The sequence below is a fragment of the Ursus maritimus genome, unplaced genomic scaffold, assembly GCF_017311325.1.
Source record: "Ursus maritimus isolate PB19 unplaced genomic scaffold, ASM1731132v1 scaffold_6, whole genome shotgun sequence".
Classification (NCBI taxonomy): domain Eukaryota; kingdom Metazoa; phylum Chordata; class Mammalia; order Carnivora; family Ursidae; genus Ursus; species Ursus maritimus.
This window is the reverse complement of record NW_024426774.1, coordinates 35,644,382-35,664,121: the sequence shown is the minus strand read 5'-3', so window position 1 is coordinate 35,664,121 and position 19,740 is coordinate 35,644,382. Positions and strand designations below refer to the sequence as shown.

General features: G+C 38.3%; 1 protein-coding gene across 1 annotated transcript in view; it reads left to right on the top strand.

Moving 5' to 3' along the window:
• Positions 1 to 1,193: 1,193 nt before the first annotated feature.
• Positions 1,194 to 19,740, top strand: part of ANAPC1 (anaphase promoting complex subunit 1) — a 94,584-nt gene continuing 76,037 nt past the window's right edge. Inside the window, exons 1-13 of the mRNA XM_040623197.1 lie at positions 1,194 to 1,333; positions 2,993 to 3,229; positions 4,245 to 4,406; positions 7,707 to 7,758; positions 7,983 to 8,083; positions 8,645 to 8,727; positions 9,827 to 9,900; positions 11,765 to 11,910; positions 12,134 to 12,354; positions 13,061 to 13,270; positions 16,188 to 16,283; positions 17,697 to 17,787; positions 17,879 to 17,944. Of these exons, the coding sequence (XP_040479131.1) occupies positions 3,017 to 3,229; positions 4,245 to 4,406; positions 7,707 to 7,758; positions 7,983 to 8,083; positions 8,645 to 8,727; positions 9,827 to 9,900; positions 11,765 to 11,910; positions 12,134 to 12,354; positions 13,061 to 13,270; positions 16,188 to 16,283; positions 17,697 to 17,787; positions 17,879 to 17,944 (1,515 nt within the window). The 5' untranslated portion in view covers positions 1,194 to 1,333; positions 2,993 to 3,016. The remainder of the gene's footprint in view (positions 1,334 to 2,992; positions 3,230 to 4,244; positions 4,407 to 7,706; positions 7,759 to 7,982; positions 8,084 to 8,644; positions 8,728 to 9,826; positions 9,901 to 11,764; positions 11,911 to 12,133; positions 12,355 to 13,060; positions 13,271 to 16,187; positions 16,284 to 17,696; positions 17,788 to 17,878; positions 17,945 to 19,740) is intronic.

Here is a 19,740-nt window from a genome sequence, read left to right as displayed (position 1 = left end):
CTGCCTGGCTTATCAACAATAAACATTTATTTCTCACAGTTCTGGAATCTGGGACGGCCAAGATCAGGGTGCTGGCAGGCTGGGTGTCTGGTGACACCTGCTGTCTGGTTCATTGATAGCTGTCTTTTGCTGTGTCCTCACTTGGTGGCAGGGGCAAGGGACTTCTGTGGGGTCTCTTTAGAAGTATACTAATCCCATTCATGAAGGCTCCACCCTTATGATCTAAGCACCTCCTAAACGTCCCATTTCCTAATACCATCACATGGGACATTAGGTTTCCACACACGAATTTAGGCGGGACACAAACTATTCAGTCCTCAGCAACCTCTCTCCTGTTGGAGTGAAGAATTCTGAGAAAAAGCATTCAAGCTACACCCTGAAGGCTGACATTCCAAATAAAAGGAAGAGAATGAACCAAGATACCAGGGTCGCGAAGTGAAAACGTGTTAGGGGAATCCCAGTGGACATAAAGTTTCAGCCAACTTTACATTTCTGGATAAATAACTTGAACTTTATTTTTTGGCAATAGGACGCTTATCAATACTTTTAACCTAAAGATACCACGCAATTGGAGATTAGAGCTCAAGAAAGTTTTCTAGTTTCCGTAAGTGCGATATTGTACAGTTGAATCCACAGACACAGAGGGAGCGATAAAGCTGGATTCTTAACCTGGGTCTATGAATGGGTCCGGAACCCAAAAAGTTAAAGTGCCCTGCCAAAGAGAGAAAATCAGCACGTCCCTTTCTGTCCCAAGCCTGGAAGTACATACCTCCCGTTTGGGGGTCAGGAGACTGGAGTGAAACTAGCCCGAATATCTCCTAATTCAGAGTTAAGAGGCAGTTCTAGTTGTAATGACATGACTGGAGAAGATCTGGACGCCAGGATGGACCTGTCACGGTACACACTCCGGCAGAGGCAGGCCGGCTTTGAAGAGCCGCGTTCCGCTAAGGGAGGTTGAAGCAGCCTGCAAATCCTGCCCCGCGCTTTCTTCCCGCAGCTGCGCAGGCGCTAGGACGGAGATATTGCCGCGCGCCTCCTGCGACGCCCCACCCCGTCCCGCCCCTGCGCGAGGCAGGACGGGAAAGCCAAGATGGACGCGTTCATTTGAACCTCTCGCCTGAGTGGCTTCCCAGCACTTCAGCCTGTCGTCGCAGTCACGCCAGCAGCTGCTGCCCATTCTTCCTCCGGAATAGGGGAGGGAGAGGGAATGAGAAGCTGCAGCGGCCGAGGAGTCACCGTGACCGACCCCGCCGCTGCCCTCGGGCCCCCTCGGCCCCGCGCCTCCGGGGAGCAGCCGGGGCTCGCCGCGCCTGACGCGTCCCGAGTTACACAGGTGCGGGCCCGGGCCCGCAGCGTCCGGTGGTTCACCGCATGTCCTGTGACCCTCGCACCCGAGGTTGACCTGCGTTCGGTGACCGGAGGGCTGGGAGCCCAGGGGCAGGCCCTGAGCGCGCGTTCGCGCCAAGTGGCCCCCGGCCTGCGGACTGGGCTTTCCGGGGTGCACCTCCCCGCGCCGCTCCTCGCTGACTTCCTTCCTGAGCTAGAAGCGGTGTTCCATGTGGGCCTCAGCTTCTACATCGGCCCCTTGCTCTGCCTTTTTGCGGAGACTCTATGCAAGATGCCTTTCCTGTGCATTTGGGTCTCTTCTTGAAGCAATTTTGTGGTTACCTTTGGCACGGTAGTTTTTGTTTATGGTAAACAATGCCGATAACTTGATTTATAGCTTATCAGTGTAACATAGTACTTTCATATGTAGCTTTTTATGTTGCCCTAATAAGTAAACACACAGAAATTTGGGGGACTATGAAAGTATTAAATATATTTTAATCGTACAAAAAGATGTTGCACTGTTAAAATAATTATGTAATAATGTAATTTTCTCAAAGTTTTAATAGAATAACATTTCGAAATTGCACAACTGAAGTTGGATAAAGTCGCAAGTTTAATGCTGGCTATCCTGTTGACTAGGAAATAGGAAGACCAGCAGTTTTGTTGTTTTCTTGTAAGTTTTATAAGGCACGTTATTAGTTATGTTCTAAGTTCAACTGTTCTCGATTCTGAATTTTAGCAGGAGGAAATAAGTGCCACCATTGTGACATACAGTTGTCTCAGGAATAATGTTAATTCACAATAAAATAGCTGTGCACCTCTGGTTGCTGCATAGGATCTACAGAGGCTTTGAGATACTGCAGCAAGGAAAACTGATGCCAAAAAAACCTCAAATGAGAAATCTAAATCAAATTTAATTAAACTCTTAATCATGAGTGCTTTTCAGATACTAAAGGTTGTCTGTGGTGCTGACATCAAATGTTTGTTTTGATTTCTGTGTTTGAGGATTGCAGTTTAAATGTGATGCCACAAAACCTATTTTGAATGTAGGTTTTGTCTCAGAGACAGAACTGTCATCCACTTTATATACCACATTGCAGAGTATCAGAATTTTATTAGCTGTCGATTACTGTATATAGAAATGTCTTGGAGGTAAAGGAGCATTTTTCCACCCACAGCTCATCTACATCTAATGAATTGTACTGTAATAGATTGTGTTAATGAAAAGCTAACACTCTTAAATTTGCTACAAGCATGACTATTCCATGGCCGGGGTTATTCATGCCTTGGTTCTGGTTTGACCAAAAAATGGAATTCATTGTAGTTATATGTTTAAATGAATTGGGGTGTCAAAACTGCTGATGACACTTGATAGTTATTAGGTCTTTTGTGGACTGGTCAACTAAAAGCAGTACTTCAACTACTGATGAGTTAGAAGTAATATTTTTTTGTTTGCTTCATTCCAATATGCCAGTGATCCTTCAGGTATGCTTTTCATGGAATCTGGAATGCCCTTTGATATTATGATTACTTGTATACCTACAATATGATAGGGTTATTTGACACTCATCTAAGGATTAATGACTCTTCTGTAAACCGTTATGATATTTTCATTCAGGTTTTGACTTTAGAAGCTGACCAGAATGTGTTTGAATTCATGCAGAAATAATGTTGATATTTGGAACCCATGTCGAACTTCTATGAAGAAAGGGCAACGATGATTGCAGCCGGGGATTTGCAGGAATTTGTTCCTTTCGGTCGAGACCACTGCAAGCACCACCCTAATGCTTTGAACCTTCAGCTTCGCCAGCTGCAGCCAGCCTCTGAGTTATGGTCTTCTGATGGTGCTGCTGGCTTGGTGGGATCCCTTCAGGAGGTTACAATCCACGAGAAACAGAAGGTTCCATTAAGTTTCCCATTACATTTTTGAAACATATTTATAATTTAAGGCTACTCAGATGAAACAGAGATGAGTATGATGTAACTTGTGGAGTAGAGATTCAGATTTGGTAATTTCAATCAAGGCTAAAGTGACGATATTATTGTATTATAGTGTCACAGCTGTTTAGACGTGTAACTCATGGTGTCATAATGAGTGTCAAGTTCAGTAGTATGATTATGGTCTCTTTTAAACGTCCTCTTCACTTAGTATGTAGAGACCAGATTTCATGTTATTTGATGAGTAGATGGTGCAGTTAGAAATTGTCCCTACTGCAAAAGATGTGCATGTTTCTAGAGGAGAAAAGAAATGCTACACAAGTAGATAGAGTAGTAATACTTAAATAGGGGAATGAGATGCAAGTATGTATCAGAAAATCAGTCTTTCCTGCCTTATTCCCTTTTCCTATCCAAAATACCAAATCTCAGAGAGGGGAGGTTTATGTAGTTAGAAATCTAAACTTTTCTTGTTCCCATTCATTTTGATGGTTTGGACAAGGGAAGGAAGGTGAGTGTATACGCAGTTGTGAAACAGGGAAATCTGCATTATGCATAAACTCTGCCAGTGATTCCCATGTGTACCTCACTACTCCCTTTCCATCACCCCCGCATGTGCTTAATATACCTTTTTAGTGTCCCAAGTATGTTGGTTTCATTCTATAGATAAGTATAATTTTTGTTTGTTTATATTTTTGGCAGAATAAATGTATTATAACATAAGGCAGTTAATATGGAGAATTTTTAAGTGAATTTTTGTTCATGAAATCCTGTAAGATTTATAATACACATCCATTCTGTTAATCAGTGGCACCAAACCTTCTGAGAGTTGGGTTTGGATTGAGTCTTAATCCACAGGCAGAGAGAGAGAGAGTAGGAGACTTGTATCTGGATGACCATTTGATTTAATTAATAAATCTTGTTCCATACTATTGAAAAAGAGAGTGCTTTAACATGTCTTACATTTGTTAATTTTTAAGGAAAGCTGGCAGTTAAGGAAAGGTGTCAGTGAAATTGGAGAAGAAGTGGATTATGATGAGGAACTCTATGTGGCTGGAAATATGGTGATCTGGAGCAAAGGAAGTAAAAGCCAGGCATTGGCTGTTTATAAAGCGTTTACAGTTGACAGTCCTGTTCAACAGGTGAGTTGATTTGAATTTTAGCATTTAGTTGACTATTTAACACTTTTTTTTAAAAAAAGCTTTTATCTTAGAATTTAACAGAAATGATAAAAACATAGCTTAATGATCCCAACAGCTGGATGTATATTTTAAAATGTAGTGAAGATAATGGTAGGAAAATAAAAATTTCATTTGTTTTCTGTGTCATTACTTTTTTTATACTGTCCTTTGTCAGTTTAATGATAATCTTTAAACATTGTCCTTGATTAATTTGATTGTCAATAAAAATTTATAAGACATTAAGGGTACAAAAATATTTTAACACATGATGATTATAATTGATTGCAGAGTTTTGAATTAAAAAAATTGGGCTCAGAATAATACTCACAGAGAAAGGGAAAGGAAAAAACACCTAGTTTACTATTGTTGTAGTTGACTCTTAAGCCTGTGTTCTGAAATAGGTAACTAAAGGGAAAGAATTAAGCATTTGCCATGCCTTTTTGGAAGACATGCAGTTCATCTCCAGTTAATAAAGGAAAACCCTTATTTATAAAATGCTGGTGAATAAATAAAAAGGGAATGGTAAGATTAGAAAATGACCATTTTTTTAACCTCGCATGTAAACTGATAGAGACAAAGACTGTAAACGGACACTAACACTGTTGGGTAAAAGGATACAACCATAGCACCAAGGTGTCACCCTGTGGCTTACTTGTTAATGTGAAGGAACAAATGTATCTCTACTTGTGAAGCATCTGTTGGTCTCCACCTCAACCAAATTGATTGAGTTTATCATCACTGGTAGTGGGGAAGAGGAGTAATACGCACCTCTAGCTGTAATGCAGCATGACGTACATGATGTCATTTACTAAGTTGTCTTCTCAGAAATACTTAACTTCACTATCTAGGTCTAACTTTTAATCATAGGAAATATGGGGATAAGAGGATCAACTTTTAAAATATCAGGAGATGAGGAATGGGTTGGATGTGTAGATGAAACAAGAATGGCCAAAGCTTGATAATTATTGAAGCTGGTGGATGGGAATTCATTGCTATTCTGTTTACTTAATATATATTTGAAATTTCCCATAATAAAAAGTTTAAAGAAAAAACGCCATGAGAAAACAATTGGGGGGACGGTCTACATTCTGGTCTCTTTAAAATGTCAGGGAGAGGTCACTTCTCGCCTTTCGGCTAAAATCAAGTGTAAAAAGTCAGGGAGAAAGAAAGAAAAGGTGGGGATTGCTCTAGATTAAAAAAGACTAAAGGGGCATTCAAATTTTGAAATTTGTTAAATGGGCTTTGAATCCTGGTTCTAAAAAATCAGCTAAAAACATTTTTTGGGAAAATTTGAAAAACTTGCAAATGGACTGGCTATTAAGTGATGTTAGAAAGTTATTTTCTTCTTAGGCAGGATGATGGTTTTGTTGCTATATAGGAAAACATCTTTATTTGTAGGAAGTGCATGGTGAGGTGTTTAGGGGTAAAGTGTCATGATGTGTAATTCAAATAGTGCCCCCTCAATCCCATATATACACAAATACATGCACATAAACAGATAATGGCAAAATATGAATAACTTAGATTTAGGTGAGACAGATTTTCAGTGTACTACTTCAACTTTTCTTACTGAAAATTTTCAGAAATAAAAAGTTGAGGGAAAAAGGAATACATTTATAATAGTTGGATTGGTAGGCTGTTTATAAGATTTTGGAGGTTTTTTGACTAATGTTAAATTTCTTATTGGTAAACACTGAAACATTTGTACCAGGACACTGCTTATTTATTATTTTTACGTTAATTCTTTCCTCATGAGCACTATACTCTTCTAACAATTTATTGGGAAAGATAAACTGAATTATTTTGAAACCTAAGGGCATGTGTGAAAGTGTTTCTGTTCAGAAGTGTTAAAGTCAATGATCTTTTTTTTTAAAGATTTTATGTATGTATGTATGTATGTATGTATTAGTGCTCATGCCTGCGTTCACTTGTGCAAGCTGGGGAAGGGGAAGAGGTAGAGGGAGAGAGAATCCCAGGCAGGTTCCACGCCCAGCATGGAGCCCTATGTGGGGCTCAGTCTCACGACCCTGAGATCACAACCTGAGCTGAAATCAGGAGTTGGACGTTCAACCAACTAGGCCACCCAGATGCCCTGCCAGTGATCTTTTTGATGATGATTTTTCTGTATGTAATTCATATGATTAGTGTAGATGTGAAAAATGGACTTGATGATAGTTCTTTGCTTCTCTGTTTCCATCTTCGTTTCTCCCAAGAATGATTTCCTGTTTACTGGATTCCATGGATATGTGGTTAGATGTTTTCTCTCTTTTCTCTTGTCTCCTTTCTCTTAAGATTGCTTATAAGTAGGGGTGCCTGGGTGACTCAGTCGGTTAAGTGTCCAACTCTCAATTTCTGCTCAGGTCATGATCGCAGGGTCATGAGATCAAGCCCCAAGTCAGGCTCTGTACTGGGTGTGGAGCCTGCTTAGGATTCTCTCTCTCCCTCTCTCTCTCTGTTCCTCCCCCTCCTCCCCCTGCTCTTTCTCTCTCTCTCAAAAAAAAAAAAAAAAAAAAAAAAGAAAAAATGGTTAAAGTGGTAAGTTTTATGTTACATGTATTTTACCACATTGGAAAAAAAACATAGGGGTGCCTGGGTGGCTCAGTCGATTAAATGTTTGCCTTCAGCTCAGGTCATGATCCCAGGATCCTGGAATCGAGCCCTGCATTGGGCTCCCTGCTCAGCAGAGAGCTTGCTTTCTCCTGTCCCTCTGCTGCTTCCCCTGCTTGTGCTCGCTCTGTCAAATAAATAAATAAATAAATAAATAAATAAATAAATAAATAAAATCTTTAAAAACAAACATAAAAATGCTGTTAAATAATTTCAACAAGTGATTGTCATGCATGCCAGTTGAAGTCTAATGGCTTTTCCTAGTTTGTATTTTATAAGAGGGGCCTTTTAGAAAGGAAAGTGTTAATTTTTCTGAAGTTTTTTTTCTAAAATGAGTCTAGGACAGTCCGAGAGTGATAAGATCTTTGGGTAAGTCTGGAGATTATAAAATAGCGTGGCGATTTGGAACTCTTCTGATAACTTTAGCTTTCTAAAACTGATTTGCAAACATAGTTTGTCTTTTCTTATAATATTTGTCATTAATTAGTCTAATTTTATTTTATCTTATTCTTTTTTGTTCCCATGGTGTGTGTGTTGAACTGATAAAGAGGGAAAGGTATATGTAGGTGTCATTGTTACTAGTCAGATGCCATTAGTGAAAAGGTTATTATTTAGATACAATTTTCTCAGGTAAGCATTTTGTTTTAATTTTAGGCATTGTGGTGTGACTTCATCATATCACAGGATAAATCTGAGAAGGCCTACAGTAAGTTTCTTTTTTGAAATTTTATTCATCTTACTCCAAATGTTTATCTCATTTTTTTTGTTGTTGTTCAGAATAAGTAGCCACTAATAATAGTGATTTAGCCTAAGTATTTTTTTAATGGTACATTAAAGAATTTATGCTGTTGGGATTGCAGTTCATAATTGTTGAGATTTTTTTTTTTTTGGAAAAAAATGCATAAATCTTGTTGTACCCTTTCTTTTCAGGTAGTGATGAAGTAGAAAAATGCATATGTATATTGCAAAGTTCGTGTATTAACATGCATAGCATAGAAGGAAAGGATTACATAGCTTCTTTACCTTTTCAGGTGAATTGAATATTTCACTGTTTTTGTGTTTTGTTGTAGAATATTCTTGAATTAATTGGTTGCAGAAATACTGCTATTCTTATGCTTTGTTGTAATCAATAATGTCATTTTTATTAAAATAAAGTAACCAAATTTTAACAGTTTTAATTCTTACCATTTTTCCATCCTTTGCATAAAAAATAAATTATTTAATGAAGTGGATTATGGAGTTTTTTTCCTGAGAGATTTTTTTCAGTTTAAGTTACAGAAAGAAATCATTTTGGTATATTAAAGCACGTGAACAAGATTAGTCTTTTTCCTGTTTCTCATTATCTTTTTTATACCTAGTGTTACTGTTAAAATTTCATCACATTGTCATTTTGGTATTGTTATTAGCCAGTGGCAGGAATTTCTGATTGAACTCTTAGATTTGATTTTGTCTTGGACTTTAAAAAAATATAGCTAATGATCATTGTTTTGTGAATCTTTAAATTGGAAGAAAATCTAATGTTCTATAGTTTCCTAAGCACATATAAAGAGTCATTGCTTTTACTTCTTTTTTTCTGTCCTTTTACCTGATAGGTTGCAAATGTTTGGCCCACCAAATATGGATTGTTGTTTGAACGAAGCAGTTCTACACATGAGGTACCTCCAGGTCCACCCAGGTATTCATTTTACTCAGTTCAGTATATTATTATTTGGGCTCTTTTAGTGTTGGTTTTGAGGTAAAATTGTTTACCTAAAAGTTTGGGATGATGATAATTTCCATGCTAACAGCATAGATAAATGCCATTTTCTCGCATCTCAGTATTGTATACTTACGAGGTCTACTTCTGACTTGGCACTTAATTATCTACTGCTTTCCTCCTCTCCTCCATAGTAAAATTAAATGAACACATACTTACGGATATAAAGACTGTTCTTAGAGCTGTCATTGTTTCGTTGTGTTACTTTGGATAAGTCATTAGAGCTTTCTTAGCTTTAGTTTCCTTATCTGTTACAGAAGTACTATCATTTACCTCTTAGGATTTATACAAAGATAAAATGAGCTGATGTATATAATCTTTGACATAGGACTTAGTATATATTAGATGCACAGTAAATGGTAGGTGCTTATTGGTAACACGTTTACCTTGTGTCCCTAATAAATTTTGAGCTCATTGAAGGGCAGGAACATATAGTACCTGTCATAGTCTGGTGCAAGTAGTAGACACTGTTTTTAAAAAATTGCTTATAGATTTTAATCTTTCTGTGTTTAGATAGACGGCCTGTTTTTTTTCTCCTTTTTAAATCACTCCTTAAAAAAAGTAGCCTTTTTATTTACTTGAAGTTTTTCTTCCTTTTTTTTTTGACACTTTTTTGTAAATGAACGTAGGACACTGAATTTCTTTCTTAGCTGCCAAAGACGCACTGCCCCTAAGAGAGGTTTAAAAAAAAAAAAAAAGATTGCCTTATGCTTATTACTCCATTGGCTCTGTATTGTGAAGATTGCTATTTGTAGAGATTCCCTGGGCTGTATCGATTTCCCTGTGTGTGTGCATGCATAGAATTACCATGCACAAGAAAAGATATTTCCAGGAATGAAATAGAAGATACTGTGAAAAATAGTATGTAAAAAATTTAGAGGCTTGCTTTTTGAGATGGTAGATTTCCAGTTGCTTGTATAATCTGGAGAAGATATTTCTTTGCAAGAAAAGTGCAAAATTTGCACATGAATGGATTCATTTTGTGTTGGCGATTGACTGATTATTTGTTTATTACTAGAGAACCTTTACCCACTATGTTCAGCATGCTGCATCCACTAGATGAAATAACCCCACTTGTTTGTAAATCTGGAAGTAAGTGTATTTTTATAAATTCTTTCATATAAGCTCTTTTTTTTAAGGTTGGGGCATAAGAAGAAATGAAGGAGCTTTATGAAAATTGGGCTTGTTTTATGGAAATAAACATTTTTATTATGAAAATATATATTAAAGCAAGAATTTCTTGAATACCATGGTATTAACTATTTTAATAGTTATTCTTTTATTAAAAATAGGGCCTATAGGGGCGCCTGGGTAGCGCAGTCGTTAGGCGTCTGCCTTCGGCTCAGGGTGTGATCCCGACATTGCGGGATCGAGTCCCACACCGGGCTCCTCCGCTGGGAGCCTGCTTCTTCCTCTCCCACTCCCCTGCTGTGTTCCCTCTCTCGCTGGCTATCTCTCTGTCACATAAATAAATAAAATCTTTAAAAAAAAAAATAGGGCCTATAATCAATCAGGAATATTGATATATTCGCTAACCTATCTGTAAATGAGTGTGGACTCTGTTCCTCAGTAATAAGTAAATGAACAATACTTAGATGAACTAAAATTGTTGTTGAAGAAAAAAGTGCAGATTTTTAAGCCTGTACTGTGTACATTTTAATAATTCATTTTCTCTTTATAATAAAATAATTTGTGGAGATGTAGAACTTTTAATATTTCCTACAGGTATTTCTAGATGCTTAAGAATTTAAAAGTGGCCAGACATGATAGGTAATTATAAATAATGAGGACTTGAAAACTGAAAAAAATGTTTATTTTTCTTGACCAATTTTACTTGTAGGACTTTATCCCAAGCACATATTCTGAAATTCCACTGAGGTTTTAATCTTCTGTATTAGAGCTTGGCAAACTACAGCCTATGGGCTAAGTCCAGCCAAAAGCTTGTTTTTGTATATCTTATGAGCTAAGAATGGTTTATATCTTTTTAAAGAGTTGTAGAAAAAAGCATTATGCAGCAGTCAGTATATGGTCCACAAAGCCTAAGCTATTTATTCTCTGGCCTTTTACAGAAAAGTTTGATGATAATTCTGTATTATATTGGTAACAATTACGGACAGCCTAAATAAACATGTTAGAGCCTGTGACCGAATGGTGTGAAGCATTATTGATCACATTTTTGAATAATATTTAATGACCTCAGGAATTGCTTATTCATAATGTTAAGTAGAATAGAAAACTGAATACAGTGATTCTAATTTTGTAAATGCATGAGAAGTGTATGTATACGTGTAGGTAAAAAACACTAGAAGGAATACTTCTTAGTATATTAATAGTGGATATTTTGAGATGGTGGAATTATGAGTGATTTTTATTCATTTCTTTATAAAATACCTCTTATTTTTATAAAATAATTATTTAAAATTAAAAAATATTTCAACAGAGGGAAGCATTTAGGAAGCTGTTAGATAAGATTATAATATCAATTCAGGGTACTACAGAAGTAAAAGCTAAACTCACTAGGAGAAATATTTTGCGTGTATACTCAGTAAATAGTGTACTGTTCAGCTCTGTTGATAGAGGACAGATTTCATACAGAAGAAAAACAGTCAAGAGGTCAAACTTGGCAGAATAGTTGCTTGCAGTTTACAGATCAGTCAGTTGAGTAGCCACAGACCTTCTACCTGTGGGCGATGGGACAGCGAGTCAGCACACATCTTCAACATGTAATTGCATGTATGTGAAACTGAAAATGGTAATGTATTCTTATCTTTATGTATTTTGAGGAAGTTGATGCCCAAAGTAAATTTAAATTCAGGGTAATTATATAACATATTAGTGGATTTTGTATCTTAATTGGCTGGGTTTCTCTTTAGGAATTCTAGAAAGTCACTTCATAAAGAACTGTCTTGCAAAGTTCATTGTTCAATACCTGATCCGCTTCTCTTTTATCATTAAGGTCTTTTTGGTTCATCAAGGGTGCAATATGTTGTGGATCATGCAATGAAAATTGTTTTTCTCAACACTGATCCTTCCATTATAATGACCTATGACACTGTTCAAAGTTTGCATTCTGTGTGGGCTCTCCGGAGAGTCAAAACAGAGGTAAGGATAAAGGCAAGTCACTTCTTAGTATGAAAGGATAGTTAACACTGAAAACTTTCACATGTATTTGGAAGAATCATTTGTGAAATGCATTGAGCTTCTTAGGAAAAAAGAAATATTGTGTCTTTAATAACTGGCTTCTACCCTGAATTCTCACCAGGAAATTACCCTTTTAATCTAATTATTGCCTTTTTTTCCCCCCTTCTCATCATTTTGACTTAAGGAAGAGAATGTTGTCTTAAAGTTCTCTGAACAGGGGGGAACCCCACAGAATGTGGCCAGTAGTAGCTCCCTCACAGCACACCTCAGAAGCCTCTCCAAAGGAGATTCCCCCGTGGCTTCACCTTTCCAGAATTACTCCTCCATTCACAGTCAGAGTCGCTCGACCTCCTCACCCAGTCTACACTCTCGTTCACCTTCTATTTCCAACATGGCAGCTCTAAGGTGGGAATTAAGTGTGGAAGTGTTTCCTTGTTTTAAACAAGATTTCCCAAGAAAGAGATACCTTCTTTTCAAACTTTTCTTAATGTTTTGAAGGATTTAAAATCTCTGTTGACAGCTCTTGGGTATTTTTTTAGGGAAAGTAGCAATTATCCCAGTTGTGTTACTAAGTAAAAGTTCTTTTAAATGAGTCCTATTTAGAAGCTGCCTGTGCTTGTCATAAGATTGGTTGCCTCATTTCCGTCATTAAGTGGCAGCAATTTGATGAATATTAATTGCAAAAATATTTCGGTTTTTCTTTTCTTCCTTTCTTTTTTTTGGTTTTTGCATTAGTTTTTTCATTTTTATTAGTATCTATCTGGTAATATGGGGACATAGTTTCGTTGGTATGTACATACCTGAATGTAAAGGAATGCAGTTTGGACCTTTTTGAATTAAAAAAACAGTTCATGTTCTGAGGCAGAAAATGAACTAATTTTCAGTTTTAAAATTAAAGGATGAATTCTAACAAGAATTTTAAATCTTTAGAATATAATAAAACATGTTAATATGAACCATTTAAGTAGTTATTCCCTTTAAAAAATGTATTTTTGACTGGGATTATGCCATGAATGCACTTGATACATAGAGTTTTAGAAAATATGATTGGGAACATGTTCTGTCAGCCTGCCTTGTTAATTGTGATGCCCTCTCTCTGTTTATTTTGCAGCCGTGCTCATTCTCCCGCCTTAGGAGTGCACTCTTTTTCAGGGGTGCAGAGGTTCAACCTTTCAAGCCATAATCAGTCTCCGAAGAGACATAGTATTTCTCATTCTCCAAATAGTAATTCTAATGGCTCCTTCTTTGCACCAGAAACAGAGCCAATTGTTCCTGAACTTTGTATTGACCATTTATGGACAGAAACAATTACTAATATAAGGTTTGGGATATATATTTTTCTATTCAAAGAAAAATGTTGATGAAAGTCTTAGAAAATACTTGGTGTTTTTCTTAGAGTTTCCTTTTAATCTTTTAATATAATCAGTTATTAATACTTATAAAAATACAGAGATAGGGGCGCCTGGGTGGCACAGCGGTTAAGCGTCTGCCTTCGGCTCAGGGCGTGATCCCGGCGTTATGGGATCGAGCCCCACATCAGGCTCCTCCACTATGAGCCTGCTTCTTCCTCTCCCACTCCCCCTGCTTGTGTTCCCTCCCTCTCTCGCTGGCTGTCTCTATCTCTGTCGAATAAATAAATAAAATCTTTAAAAAAAAAAAAAAATACAGAGATAAATATTAAGGCTAGCTCAGTTTCAATAAAGGATGTTAATGATATTAAAGTGATTATAAAAATATTCTTTTATCATTTCCTATTTCTTCTTTAGTAGTAAGAATCTCTCAGATTTGAGGTGTTTGATGTTTTAGGGAGAAACAATTTCTGTAGATGGAACTTGGGATTTTATAGTGTTTTTTAAAAGTTTTATCTCTATGTTAGTTGAGTGTTAGCTGTTATTTATGGGAAATGCAACTCAGACCTCTGTTCCGTGTGGTCTTTCTCCTTTTACGTTCTCTTTGGTCATTCATTAATTCAGCCAGTTCCAGTGTGTGTGCTAGTGACTGTGGTTTAACAGGCAAATTGGTCACTGTCCCTGTCCTCAAAAAGAGACAGCTAAAGATGGTGACCCAGAGGCACTGCCTACTCGCTGGTAGGGCTTTGGGAAGTATTTGCTGGGTGGGAAAGGGAAGAAGGACACAGTAGGCAGGATGATCAGAACAGAAGTTTAGAAGTATGAGAGTGTGATATGTACAAATACTCTCACTTTGCTTATGCTGGAAGGAAGGGCAAGGGTTGAGAAAGGGGAGGCTGGAGAGAGAGATTGCCCTTTAGGGCTGCTCTGCCTAATGAGGGCTGTTAAGAAGGTGCTTTATATGTGGGTCATAAACTTAGGGGAAAGAGCAGAGCAATAAATGTGGGAGTTGTTGGCTTATAAGTGGTGATTGAGGCAAGGGAGGTGGATTAGAAGTTAAGGAGTGTGTAGACATTGGGCTCCTGGAGGGCCTGCGAATGAGCTTGCAGTTGCAGAGGTTCTAGTAACCTAGCATCATATGGTAATCATGTGCATGTTGGTTTATAGGACTTTTCCTAAGGAGAGGGTTTTAACATTCATTAGATTCTCATAGGGGGTCTGAGACCTCCAAATAATGGATCTGGTGGTATAGAGTCAGAAGAGAGCTAGGGACTGAAGTCTTGGAAACTTAAGCTTTTGGGGGTAAAAAGAGAGAAGAGCTGCTACAGAAAGAGCAGGAGAAGCAACAGAAGTGTCATGGGACACTGGAAAAGAGAGCCTTTCAAAAAGAAAGCTGCCAGTATTTCCAGGTGGTGGTGAGGTGTGGCACTAAGCAATGAGCTCAGAGAGGAGGTACCTGGATGGCAGTGAGTTCACTGGTGATCTTGGCTGGAGCACTTGGAGAGGGGCTGTGGAGGGAATGGGGTGGAAGAAGTAAATGGGGACCAAGGAAGTGAACGTTGGCATACAGATTATGTTATGGATTGCCTTTGAATGGGGATAAGGATACAAAATTAGAGGGATTCTCAGGGTCATGGGAGAGTTCTGTTACTGCTTAATTACATTAGAGAAAATCAGTCTTCATGACTAAATACCTCAGTGTGTATCTCTAAAATGTAAGGACATCTTACCTAACTACAAGGCCATTTTTACACCTAGCCAATTAACATTAAGTCCTTCATATCATTTATTATTCAGTCCATCTTCATATTTCAAGATTTTTATCTTAATATGAGAGAGTAGGCTGCAAGGGCTATACTCAGTGTAGGGAAAGCATTGAAAATGAGAGAGGAAATGATGGATAGAACGAGGAGCCAAAAAGGAGCACAAGTGGAGAGATTAGCCTTCAGGAGAAAGACAAAAGACAGTGATGGTTATTAGATACATAAGACAGGAGGCTGGGCTCAAGCCTTACAGCTACATTTTCTCTGTGACGCAGAAGGCAAATGCGTGTTCTTAGGGGTTAGGGAATAGGTATAGTTGGAGGAAAGCAAAGCTGTGACTGCAGTGTTGAAGTAGCTTCTCTGTTTTTGTTCTTCATAAAAATTTCCAACATTTAAAAATAATTTGTCTTTAAATATATCTTGGTAAATTGAATATGTTGCAGATTCTCATTTTACAGAATTATGGTCTTCTGTTCTACTCCAAAAAGAAATCTTTGGAAATTAGAGATATGATTTCAGAAAGATGGTTGAGGGGGGCGCCTGGGTGGCTCAGTCGTTAATTTAATGCATCTGCCTTCGGCCCAGGGCGTGATCCCAGGGTCCTGGGGTTGAGCCCCTCATCTGTCTCCCTGCTCAGTGAGAGGCCTGCTTCTCCCTCTCCCACTCCGCCTGCTTGTGTTCCCTCTCTCGCTGTATCTCTGTCTGTCAAATAAATAAAATCTTAAAAAAAAAAAAAAAAGGGTTGAAGTAGAGCCTAATCTGTGAGAGAGAGAAGAGGTCATGTCGGAAGAGGTCTGACCCCTTATACCCTTTAAGGGATAGGGATTCAAGTTTGCAGCTTTAGCAGTATGTAACTTTACTAATATGGAATTAAAAAGATCATTGATAATGGTTAAATTTTTTGTAATTTATTCCCAAAAAAGCTGTGGAATGGACTCAGAATCAAAGAACTGAAAGGAATTTCAGAGATCATGAAGGTCCAATCCTAGAGGTGTTGTGGGGTCTTCAATGTTAATGCTTGGCCCAAGTAGTTTTAAGATTTCTTTCAGGATATTTTCATTAAGAGTTACTGTGGCAGATTTTAGAGCCAATGCTGACAATTATTTTATAAATGTATCTACTACAGAGAGAAAAATTCACAGGCCTCAAAAGTGTTTATTACATCTGACCTATGTGGGCAGAAGTTCTTGTGCTTTTTAGTGGAGTCTGAGCTCCAGTTACGGTAAGTGCACGTACTTCCCTTTGATTCTGTGTAAATAAACTTAGGGCTGCTTTTTCTTTCTTTTTTTGACTTAAGTAGCTTTATTGAAATAATTTACATGCCAAAAAATTGACATGTTTTAAGTGTACAATTAAATGATTTTTAGTAAAATTATGGAGTTAATGCAACCCATCACTACAATCTGGTTTTATAACACTTCTGTCCCCTTAAAAAGATCCCTTATGTTTGATTGGCAGTTGGTCTCTCTTCTGATTCCCAGCCTCAGGTAACCACTCCATACATAGGCTTTCTACCTAGTAGATTTACCTTTTCTGGAGATTTTATAGAATCATACAAAATGTAGTTTTTTTGTGGGTAGCTTCTTTCACTTAGCATAATGTTTTTTAGAATCTACCGTGTTTTAACATGTGTGAGTACTTTATTCCTCTTGCAGTATAGTAGTCCATATGTAGATACACCACATTATGTTTAATCCATTCATTTGTTGATGGACGTTTGGTTTCCACTTTTTGACCATAGTGAGTTATGGCCCTGTGAACATTGGAGTGGGAGTCTGTGTGGACATACATGATTTCTTTTTTCTTGAGAAGATATCTACAAGTCGAATTGTTAGGTTGAACCATAAATTCATGTTTAACTTTTTAAGAAGTTGCCAAACTGTTTTCCAAATAGGCTACGCCCTTTTCTATTCCCACCGGCAATCTGTGAGGGTTCTGGTTTTTTTATTGTGTTGTCCGTTTCTTTGTAGCCATTCTAGTGGGTTTGAAGTGTTCTTAATTTTCATTTCCCTAATGACTTATGATGTTGAGCATCTTCTCATGTTCTTTCTAGCCATTTATCTTTTTAGGTAAAAATGTCTATTCAGATCTTTTGTCCACTTATTTACCTTTTCATTTGGAAATAAATGATAAAACACAGACAGTTGCAAAATAGTAGGGGAGCGGTCCTGTGTACCCCGCACTCTATCCCCCAGAGGTAACATCTTATGTAATTACAGTACATGATCCAAACAAGGAAATTGACATCAGTACAATCCACACACCTTATTCGGATCGCATCAATTTTACATGTACTCATTTGTGTGTGTTTATATGATTCCGTGAAGTTTTCTCGTGTGTAGATTTGTGCAAACGCCACAGTCAAGATATAGAACTTCTTTATTACCTCAAAGATGTCCCTCATGCTATTCCTTTATAGTTCCGTACACCAAACCCACCCACCCCCATCCCTGTCCCCTAGTGACCACTAATCTGTTCTCCATTTCCATGATTTTATCATTTGAAAATGTTACATAAATGGAATCATACGATATGTAACCTTTCAAAATTGGCTTTTCCTAGTGAGCATAATACCATATAGATCACTCTAAGCTGTTGCACGTATCAGTAGTTTGTTTCTCTTTTTAATTTTTAGCTGTGTAAAGTTTCAAGAAAGTAATGATAAAACTCAGCTCATCTTTGGCTCCATCACCAACATACACGCAAAGGATGCAGCACCTGTGGAGGTAAATGCAGGCACATATCTTGAGACGTTGAAAATCATTATGTTTTATAATTTGCACAGATTGGCAAGTAAAATTTTTGTCTTTCTGTCAGAAGATAGATACCATGCTGGTCCTTGAAGGCAGTGGAAACCTGGTGCTGTACACAGGAGTGGTTCGGGTAAGTAGTAAGTAGCCTTTCATCCTTTCGTAGGACCACCTCCTTGATGATGATGATGATGATGATGATGATGATGATTTTTAAACATTCTTTTTTAAAGATTTTATTTATTTATTTGACAGAGCGTGAGCAGAAGCAGGGGAAGTGGCAGGCAGGGGGAGAGGGAGAAGCAGGCTCCCTAGTAGTTCGTTGTGTGGTTATACTAAAACTTTTACCATTTTATCATCACTGGGGGTGTTTATGTTGCTTCTGCTGTTTCCTCTGGTAATGCTTTTTTTTTTTTTTTGAAGATTTTATTTAACTAGGGATGTACTGTATGGTGACTAACATAACATAATAAAAAATTATGAAAAAATAAAGATTTTATTTATTTGAGAGAGAGGGAAAAAGAGAGAGAGAAAGGAAGCACGAGCAGGGCGGGGGGCAGAGGGAGAGGGCGAAGCAGGCTACCCGCCGAGTAGGGAGCCTGATGTGGGGCTTGATCCCAGGACCCTGGGATCATAACCTGAACCGAAGGCAGATGTTTAACCGACTGAGCCACCCCTCCTCTGGTAATGCTTAAAAAAAATTCTTACACATAGTTTCTTAACCTTTAGAGTATATGCATATTCAACTTGGCCATGGTGAGGGGGATGCCAAATTGTCTTCCAAGGTGTAGGTTGTACCAGTTTACAACATCTCCCCTTACTCTTGCCTTCAACAGTGTATGAGAGTTCCGAATGCTGCTTTATGTAACATTCTTGTGAATCCATAGTACTATTTGTCCCCCCCCCCCCAAATCGGTGCTTTGTTAAAGCCAGGTGAGAATGGAAGTCTAGGCGCCCACTTGGCCTTTGCTGACAGGACTGAGAGGTGGGACATAGTTTTTCCCATGGTATTTGTCTGGAGTAGATCGCTTATTGTCTAAAAGTTTTGATCTTGTTAAGCTATTCCTTTCTGATTTTTTTGGCCAAGGAGAGAGGTATTTCTGGGGCCCATTTTTTGTTGTCTGCTCTCTTAATGAGATTGTGGTCTGCCACAACTTCTTTGTGGTACCAACTTCTTTGCTACCCAGAGGCCAGTCTGAGAACTGAATGGTGTTACAGATCAGCATTTAGTTCTCAGATCTTTTACTGTGTCATTGTTGGTCAGTTTCATACATAGCTCACTCAGAGGCCTGCCCAGGATTTCATACACGTATTTATGGAATCCTTTTCTCTACTTACTTCCTTTCCATTCTTCCTCTCACTCCCTAAATGGGACAGAGGGGGGTTACTGCCTTGTTATTGCAGGGTGGGGATGGAACACAGTGCTCCACCCATAATTTCTGGGGAGGACAGAAGGGAATAAGTATGCCAGCTTATTATTGTGGATAAGGATGAAAGCCAGTGTTCCTCCCCCTTATAGCTTTTGCACACCATGGGGAGGTACAGAAGGGCTACCTCTTGGCAACGAAGGCGGCAGCGCTCTGTCCATGGTCTCTGCACCTACAGTGCTTGATGAGAAGGGGAGGAGTACCACCTAGTTACCACCGTGCAAAATAGGCCTGGCCACAGGTCTTATGCTGGGGGAGGGATGCCACCCACTCCTCACAGAGGGAATGACAGAATTCTGCTCATAATCTCCAGAACACAGCTCCTGGTATGGAGGAAACAGGGCCATGGCTTTTTAGTGTTTCCTGTGGTGGGGCAGGTATGGTGAAGATGTCTCTGTCTTGGTTGGTCCCTTTTTTCCCGACAGTTTGTCTAAAAAGACCAGGATTTCTCTTGGTTTGCAGCTGTGGCCATTTTTGGGTTGCAGGCCCCTTGAGAGCTCAA